Genomic DNA, 9,018 nt, shown 5'->3' with positions numbered 1-9,018 from the left:
AGGCGGTGCAAGGAGACTCTACTCTTGTCAGGAAATGTTGTAGCCTCCTCTGCTTCGTTTTAATCGTTTTTTTAATTAAAAAAATAAAAAAGATGCATTTTTTGAAAGTTGTACCCTTCTGATGCCCTGTTGTTTAACCCTTGTTTACGTTGTGTCATTATCCAAAGTAGTGGATAATGCATTAAGTGATATATGTAGGAGATGAGAGGAAGGATGGAAGGTATGTATACAAAGTGTGATTTGGAGTCACTTGTCCCTGCCACAGATGCTTTTTAAGAAACAGCAATTCTTAAATTTTCATGCCTCTGAAAGGGGCCTGCCCTTGACAGATGGTTTGCTGGAGAGCTAGTGAACTATCCTAATTTGTCCTGCACTCATTTTCAGGGGCCAAGTCAGGAATATGGCAACTCTAAAAGACAGTAAGTATTGGTTTTGTTTACTTTTCAGAGAGGGAAATTGTTGCAGGAAAACCATATGTTAAAATATAGTTTTGGTTAGCCTCTGTTGGATAAATTGATTGTGATATGCCATAATATTGATACATGAGCCTCCAGCATTTCCTATATTAAACAAGCGTCCTTCAGAAAAGGTATTGCTTAACATGATTTTAGCACTAATTTAGATGTCAGTTCAGCAAACCAATATAGTTTTACTCAAACACATTTTAAAAATAACTTTATCATACGTGCTAAACCAGATTTTTTGCTTACCTTTAAGAATTAATTTATTTTCTTTTATGTTTATTTTCTTGTGCTTTTATCCAGTATTTGGGGGGAAAAAAGGTTGACTGAATGGTTCCGCTTTGATAATGCATCTTTAAGCTATTCCTTATAGGTTTTCGTACGGGGATATTGCCTTGCAATTGTGCTTGTCTGTAGGAAGCCTGTTTTGTTTTCTTTTTGCATCATTATTTTTATGGATCTCATTTTCCCCCAATCTAAACAGAAGAGGAAGTTTATTCTGTGTCTTCATGCTATGGAGTCTTTGTTTGTTTGTTTATTTCCTCTCATTGTCATCTGGGAAAAGATGACAATATACCTCAAATGATATATTTGTGAAACAGGTAGAAGTGGAAGGAGAGAGAATAGTAAGTAGATTTTATGTTGGTCTAAATATTATGTTATGTCTGGAGGAAAAAACATATCTATTGTGAAAATACATTTGGGTTAGCCAGATCACTACTACTTACTACTTTCTTACTGTAAATACTAAGGTCTTTTATGAGGCTTATTTGTGCATTGTTTGTTTATTTGTTTTTTTTTTTTCTTTGAGGAACTTGGCAAGATATTTTTGGATGGCTGTTACTAGCATTTTATTGCTTGGTTTTGATGTCATTATGCCCAGTACAGCCCATGACCTTCAACTGTTAACCTTGTAGTTACCAGGCGTTTGAAGTCCATCAAGAACATTCAGAAAATTACGAAGTCCATGAAGATGGTTTCTGCAGCAAAATATGCAAGAGCTGAGAGGGAGCTGAAGCCTGCCAGAGTCTATGGAACAGGAGCGCTGGGTGAGAGAAGACTCTTGCACTGTGTGATGTGGGAACAGAAGAGGAAGGCTTTTGTGGTGGTGATAAAATGCCTGGACTTTTTTTAACCTTTTGGTAGTTTTTTTCCAAAAGAATTTGCATGTCTAGGCCAACTTGAGTATTCTTTATAAGTAGTTTATGGAAAGTGATTTTTAAGAGTTCTCATGTGAAATTGATTATGATTTCTGATTACTTTTTTATCTTTGTGTGGTTGCTTTATGTTAGTCATAAAAGCACCACAGCTCAGAATTTGTGGCCTGCTTCTACCTGCTAATGGAATTGTGTTGTATCTCTGTAGCATCTATGGGAACTGCCAAAACTTCTTGTGAACTCTTGGGCTGCACGTGCTCCTGAGGCACTGGACTTGCACAGTGAATTTGACTAACTAATGACGCTGATTGTGTGATAGGTGATCAGAGATGTGGTTGGCTTGGAATTGTTTTTGTCACCTCTGGTCAGATCATGTGCAAACTCAAGTGATCGTAAGGGCGATAAAATTCATCTGCCTGAGATCTGGAGCCCCTTTGGAAATAGTTTTAGTTAGAATAATTCAGAGGTGTTTAACCTGTTTGCTTCTTGGCACCCTTGAAAAACATAACCATCTTTTTATTTTAGCTCTCTATGAGAAAGCAGAAATAAAGGCACCTGAGGACAAGAAGAAGCACCTCCTTATTGGTGTGTCCTCTGATCGAGGTCTGTGTGGTGCTATTCATACGTCTATTGCTAAAACCTTGAAGAATGAGATTACCAACCTCTCAAACGCAGGGAAAGAAGTTATGGTGGTTGGAGTAGGTGACAAGATCAGAGGCCTACTTCAGAGGTAAAAAGATGAGTCCCAAAACTCAAACTCCAAGAGGTTTTGGTGTGGTGGTTTTGTTTGTTTTCTGTGGTACAAATTTCAAGACAGCTTAGAAAGGCATGTGGCATTTGCAGGAAATTGCGTTTAATGGAACTGTGCTAAATTCAAGTTCCTTTAAAAAAAAAATCTGCAAATACACTAAAAGGGATTTCAGTCATCTGGACATTTGTGAAAATCTGTAAGCTAGCAACATTGGCGCTGTTACAAGTCTGTGTTTGTCATGAGTCTATTATAATTTAACTGAAAAAAAGCAAAATTTCTCTCAGACTCTAATTCAATAAAATGCTTAGTTCTGAACACTAGTAAATCCATCTTGCTGCCACGTAGTTGTACATTAGAGCATCCACTTGGTTCTAACACAGATTTGATGTTACTGCAGGACACATGGCAATTACCTCCTGCTGACATTCAAGGAAGTGGGACGGAGACCTCCCAGCTTTGGAGATGCTTCAATCATTGCTTCAGAGTTGTTAAACTCTGGGTATGAATTTGATGAAGGCTCTGTCATCTACAATCGGTTCAGGTAAGACTAAACTGAAACTGCACTGGAAAAATACTAGGTAGAAAGCTTCAAAGAGGACATTGGCTCGATGAAGTACTGTGACTTGTCATGTTTACTTGATTTCTTGAGGAGTGAGTGCATTTTGTTGTGTGTGAAGAGCCCTTTTTTTTTTAATAACTGTGGTTGGAATTATCTTTTTACTTGTATAGTGGGTGGTGTGTTATATTTACAGTCAGCATGTCATTATATCCACGTCATATCTGACATCTCTTCATCACGATTATTGCAGAACTTTGTGGACTTGGAAGGCCAGAAGTTTTGTATTCTAATTTGATTTTAAACACTCAATTTAGAGTTAGTTGAACTGAAGAGCCTGTTATGCTATTTTTATACAGGTCAGTCATCTCCTACAAGACCGATGAAAAACCCATCTTCTCCCTTGAAACAGTTGCTGGTTCTGGTAAGCAGTGAACTAGAAACCACTGGTTAGTAGAAGTGATAAATCACAGAAACTCCCAGTACTCTGAACATGGTATTAAAACATCTTATTATGGTGCATGTATCGTAAGTGTAACAGATTGTTTTATCTTGGCAGTCCAAGGCTGACTTAGCAAGGTACTGTGGGGCCGGGAGGTTAAAAGGAAAGGTCACATTAATTTTGGTTTGGGATTCTCTCTCAAGCAAGAATTGTGCATATGCAAAACTCCGTCAGTTCCAGTGTTTTCAGCACTGAACGGCCTGCATATTGAGTGACTTTGCACTACTCAGTAAAAATACCCCAGAATGTTTCTGTAGCACTGTATGGGAAGATTAAACATAATATGCCAATAATGTATTTGGCCTTGGTCAGAATCCGACTTTCCTAGTATTAAAATGAATTAAAACATGTAAAATACTTAACACAATTTTGAATAGCAGAGAGACTGTGAAAGTGCACACAGTACATAAAGAAAATCCTTCTGTGTTGCCTGAAGTAGAGAAACAGGCTAGCCTAGTAGTCTTCCGCATGGCAGTGTATTGTTTCGCTAGTAGTAGTGTATCTTGGCTTTCTCTAAGTCCACTTTTTCATATTTTGCAGAGAGCCTAAGTATCTATGATGATATTGATGCTGATGTGCTGAGAAACTACCAGGAATTTACACTAGCAAATATTCTGTACTACTCCCTGAAAGAATCTACTACCAGCGAGCAGAGTGCTAGGATGACTGCTATGGACAACGCTAGCAAGAATGCTTGTAAGTCTACTTTGTGGTTTCCCAGGACTTCACTAGTTTAGCATGGAAGTACTGACCTCCCATTGTGTAACTCTTTGCTTCCACAATGATTAGAAATGAGCTGGTTTCTGTCTTAATTCCATGTTGAGTCTGTTTTTTTGATCCCATTCAACTGGGATTCTTTTCTGAACATGTGAACCTTATTTAGTCCCTGGAAAGAAGGATTGCTGTCAAGTACATGAGAAGCAAGACTAGGTAACTGGAAGTGAAATAACAGATACTTTAATAAGAATGTGAAATACTAAACTAATCTTGTAATGGCCAAATATTCTTTAAGCTCTTCTCATGTGGCTGGTGTGAGGTTTTCCAAAATTTTTATAAACCTGTACCTACTTGTGAGCCAAATGTAATTAGTACTGCACCAATTTCAAGGTGGGAAAAGTGAAGCAACGATTAAGTACTCTATGACCTGTCATACAGTAACTTGAGAATACACATGTATTCCTTGGAAGGTGTCCAAACTGAGTGCAGTGCAGAGTATGCAACTGGTATTAGTGGGAGACAGCTAATAGCTTTTAATGTGGCATGGTGATAAGACTTCAGCCTTAAAAAGGTAGTGTTGCATATAAGATACTGGTGAGTGAGTGAAGCCGATGTGATGTACAGTTGGGCTACCTGGAACTGTAGGTGTGGCTCTCCACTGACCACCTTATCTTGAGAGAAAGAGATGATACCTTCTGCATTTTAAAAAAAAAAAGTTTGAAGAAAAAAATTTCAGAAAAATCTGGCTCCCTTTGCCAGAACAGCAATAACTTGAAGGAAATACCAATGTAGTTAATTGACAGTGAGATCTGATTTAAAAGCAAATCATGCATGCTTGTGTTATGTTAAAATAAACTACGGTATTTACAAGTCTGTCAGCTGTTCTTCAGATGTTTGAGACTGATGCCTGAAGCCAAATCAGCAAGTTTCTAGATTGTATACTAGTAGTGTTATTTGTAGGGGAAAAAAATGAAAGGTGCAGTAAGCCTCTTGATTGTTTGCATGGATTTACAAGACTATTTGATACTCTGTTCATATGGCTTCTCTTTATTTGAATACTTATTATATGTTTAAATTCCAATCTTAATTTTTTCTAGCTGAGATGATTGACAAATTGACCTTGACATTCAACCGTACCCGTCAAGCCGTCATTACCAAGGAGCTTATTGAGATCATCTCTGGTGCTGCTGCTCTGTGAGTACCTGTGTGAACGTGAAATAGGAGTTGTTGCAAAGTCCTGTAATGCTTGTATGTCCTGCTTCAGTCTGGTGAATGGGGAAGGTTAGGGCATGTGGGTCCTAAAACCAAAGGGAAGACAGTCCATAGCATGACTCCCAACTTTTTCAGCTTGCACAGTTCTACTAACAAGTGTGAAGTTTGGCAGTCTTTTTTGGCCAGATAAAATTAAAAAGCTGGTAAAATAGATCTTTAGCCTCAACACACATCTTTGCCTGAACAGGCAGTGTTTTTCCTCCATTTTGGCTTTCAGTGGATTTCCCCCCTCCTTCCTTCTACTTGGATTTTTCCTACTCTGTATGCTCAAACAGCCCAGTAGTGTTGCTGGGGGAGAGCAACTCAGGTGACTGAAACGCTTTTGGATAAATCAGCGTGTGGTGGGGTTGGAAGCAGGAGGGAATTTCCAGAGTCTGTTGATACTAGAAGTGTATTTTACTTTAAGTTCAGTATTTTGCATACTTCCCTGAGGAAGAAGTTTGTGAAGGTGCGTACTGCAGGTTACAAATGTGTGGGCTTAGACCACAATTTGTAACTGCATGTAGCTAATGTGTACTACATCTAACAGTTAAAAATTCATGCTATACTCAGATGCAAATACATGCGTTAATATCCTGTGTGTTTACAAAATGCCTGGAATACATACCATGTAGCGGTTACGTGCTGTATTGTGCTCCTCACAATACATGTGCGGTCATAAATATATACATAGTTTTGCCTGGATTTGCATGAATTGCTTCCTAACCTGCTTGTTCTGTTTTTTCTTCTAATACCATAACCAGGAATTAATTGGAAAAAGCGATTCAGCCAAATACAAGAGGTAAAGTTATGAAATGGAAACTACATTGTGTTTTAAAATGAATTGACACAGAAAATCTTGAAGTCAAATGAGGAAGTCAGAATTCAATGTTGTTGGTCAGAGAAACTTCTCTTCCCAGAGCTGGGAAACTGCCCATTGCTAGTTTGAACCTGTCTGAACAAAAAGTTCTTAAGGGTCAGTAATTGTAAGGAAAGTACTTCCATGATACATCCACATTTGATGTAATTTTCTGTTGATTTTTTTCTGGGTTATTGGATTCGTTTGCAGTTACTGTTTTAATTTTTTCATAGTGCCCTGACCTTATGCCATGACTTAAAAAGGTCTGGATGTAAGACATTGTAGCTAAAGAGGTTTCTGTAGCAAAATAAGCGTATTCAAAATTTAAAACTTAAGCAAAACCAGACTTGATAAAGAGTTCGGGGAGAAGGGGGTAAGCAACATTAATGAATTGAAGTATTGGAATTGGAGGAGATAAACGTTTTTAAATAAATAGGTTAATTAAAAGGTTTTAATTTGCTTCAATTTTCCTTGCAGGTGAAGAAGAGTTCTTCTGAGCATATGATTTAACCTGCCTGTGTCTGTGTTAACAAGACTGCTCTGTTATTTTGTGAAGAAATGGTAAAGCCCCAGAAATCTATAAATTCTTACAATAAACCACCTACATGAAAAAATTATTTTGGTTGTCCATGGAGCAAATGCTCTTGGTGTCAAAATATCTGGGTTTGACTTGGGTATGCTTTGAAACATGACTTCTAAAAGGGTGTGCTCTATGTTTTGTAACATATCTGGCATGCAAAACATAGAAGTATTTCTTTTGAAGAGTGGAAGAGGTTGCCTGTCTTCACCTTCTGTTTAAAAATGTTGGTTTGTTACGTACTTTGTATTGTGTGCTGAAGGAGGAGACTTGAACATCCTCTGCATCATGCAGTTGGAACACTGATCTCTATCTCGTTTGAATACCAGGTTACTACTATTTCTAGATGTTTGTATTCTAAAGTGAACTGATCTGATTACATGGTCATTTCAGTGTTTATTTAGAATGCGTGCTGTTTATATCATGATCAATGTGGGTATGTAAATATATGTATTTGCGTGCTATAAAATACAGTAACACTGCACTTCTCAGCCCTCCTTGGGCACCACAGAAATGTGAGAAAGAGAAAAATGTCAAAACTAGGGTATAGCAGAAGTGTAAGAAAGAAATAGTGATACAGTGTAACAACACAAGTAGAAAGTTGCCACTCCTTGTCTGGGAGACGAAATGAGAGCCTTGAAGGGCTCAGTGATGTACATGATGGAAATGGGAAGAGAGTTTGCAGAAAAGAGCTAAAGAGAATGGAAATGGCCTTAAGTTTCAAAGCAGTCTGTGAGTGTGCGACAGGGATGGGCGTAAGCCAGCACCTGCTCGCTCAGGCTGCTGTTGGGTTGAGTTAGACTTAAGTCCGTTAGTCTAGAAACAATATAGCCAAGTGCTGAGCTTCAGCTAACGTGTTTCCTTAGAGGCAACTTATTGGTGTAACGAAGCGATGTTATTGTTGATCCCTGGTGGCTTTCTGTGTGCTGCCTTTGTGTGTACGTCAAGGATAAGGGAAGTGGTATCAGGACCTGAGGTGGGATTCAGGGAAACAAGAGAGACTGCCTTGGAGCAGATTTGTGACATCTTTAGAAAACGCTTCCAACAACTTCTTTTAAGGAACTACGGTTCAAATGCTGTTGTTATTCAGACAACTGGAATGGCAGACTGGTTGGAATGGGTGAATTCAGGGAGTACTAAAGTGTGGGAAGAAAAAACGGCCACCGGATGTTGTGATAGTGTAAAAGTCCCTGATCTATGCAATCCCCTGTTCACGACCTTGAGCCTGTAATTCTTTTAAGCATCATTTTATTTTTATTTAGAACTTTTGAATCATGGGGTTTGTCTTGTTTCCTTTTCTACCTAAGTGTGGGAAACACTGCTTTGAAAGTGCAAGCCTAAAAAGACAGTAGATTGTAATTTACTCTGTTTAAAGTTGAGAGCTAGCCCCACTGTTTAAATAACTTCTGGGTTTTTTGAGGTAATCCAGATGATTTATGTTGCCCGTTTCCTCTGCTAATTTATCCGCTCTCTGTATTCTGTTCCATGTGAAGTTACATCTCCGTTAAGGAATAATTTAAGGCTACTGCTGGCTTTCTGATGCAGTTCCCACCATGTTTTTGACCAGGTGGCATGTGAACCAAGGTCCATGCCACTAGGGCCAAACCTTTCCCCCAGTGTTCCAGTTTTTGTGGCTGCCTGGCCTGCAGTCACCACTTTGCAATGCGGAGCGTGCCGCTGATGGGCTCAACGGGACAGGCGGCCATCCATTGCTGTCACTCCAGATGAGAGGGACGACGCATGGAATGCTGAACACGGAAACACTCTGCTCTGTTTGAAATGATTGGCAAAGTGGAAACTGCTGCCTGGGCCCTGGGCGGGACCTGCTGGGTTCAGTGGCAGTGTGCCAAGCCAGCTGAGTACTGTCAGTTCCTCTCGGACAGACAAGGAAACCCTTTCTGGAACCTCCAGCCTTCCCTTCTGCCCCCTTGCAAGACACAAAGGAGTACCTCGCATTGCAGGGACATCTTCAACCAGATCAGGTTGCTCAGAGCCCCATCCAGCCTGGCCTTGAATGTTTCCAGGGATGGGGCATCTACCACCTCTCTGGGCAACCTGTTCCAGTGTTCCACCACCCTCATTGCAAAAAATTTTTCTTATATCTTACTTTGCTTTAGTTTAAAACCATTACCTCTTGTCCTACCATAACAGCCCCTGCTAAAACTCTGTCCCCATCTTTCTTATAAA

General features: G+C 39.3%; 1 protein-coding gene across 3 annotated transcripts; it reads left to right on the top strand.

The window, feature by feature from the left end:
• The first annotated feature begins 388 nt into the window (after positions 1-388).
• ATP5C1 (ATP synthase, H+ transporting, mitochondrial F1 complex, gamma polypeptide 1) lies at positions 389-6,865 on the top strand. Of its 3 annotated transcripts, XM_009696522.1 has the most exons (9): positions 390-419; positions 1,379-1,510; positions 2,144-2,348; positions 2,767-2,910; positions 3,285-3,349; positions 3,968-4,123; positions 5,242-5,338; positions 6,160-6,197; positions 6,732-6,865. In XM_009696522.1, the coding sequence occupies exons 1-8, from the start codon at positions 401-403 to the stop codon at positions 6,164-6,166; spliced, it is 825 nt and encodes a 274-aa protein (XP_009694824.1). In that variant the 5' UTR covers positions 390-400; the 3' UTR covers positions 6,167-6,197; positions 6,732-6,865. The 3 variants fall into 3 exon arrangements, with proteins under 3 accessions (XP_009694826.1, XP_009694824.1, XP_009694825.1); XM_009696523.1 differs by lacking the exon at positions 6,160-6,197; XM_009696524.1 differs by lacking the exons at positions 6,160-6,197; positions 6,732-6,865 and having other exon boundaries at positions 389-419; positions 5,242-5,381.
• Positions 6,866-9,018: the final 2,153 nt, after the last annotated feature.

Source organism: Cariama cristata, unplaced genomic scaffold (assembly GCF_000690535.1).
Source record: "Cariama cristata isolate BGI_N322 unplaced genomic scaffold, ASM69053v1 scaffold19583, whole genome shotgun sequence".
Classification (NCBI taxonomy): Eukaryota; Metazoa; Chordata; class Aves; order Cariamiformes; family Cariamidae; genus Cariama; species Cariama cristata.
This window is presented reverse-complemented; position numbering and strand designations above follow the sequence as displayed.

What these genes read in the sequence shown, in the direction of transcription:
- ATP5C1 (XM_009696522.1), top strand. An exon ending in ATCAGAGGCCTACTTCAGAG is followed by an intron (nt 2,349 to 2,766) that starts GTAAAAAGATGA and finishes ATGTTACTGCAG; the next exon opens with GACACATGGCAATTACCTCC. An exon ending in CAACGCTAGCAAGAATGCTT is followed by an intron (nt 4,124 to 5,241) that starts GTAAGTCTACTT and finishes AATTTTTTCTAG; the next exon opens with CTGAGATGATTGACAAATTG.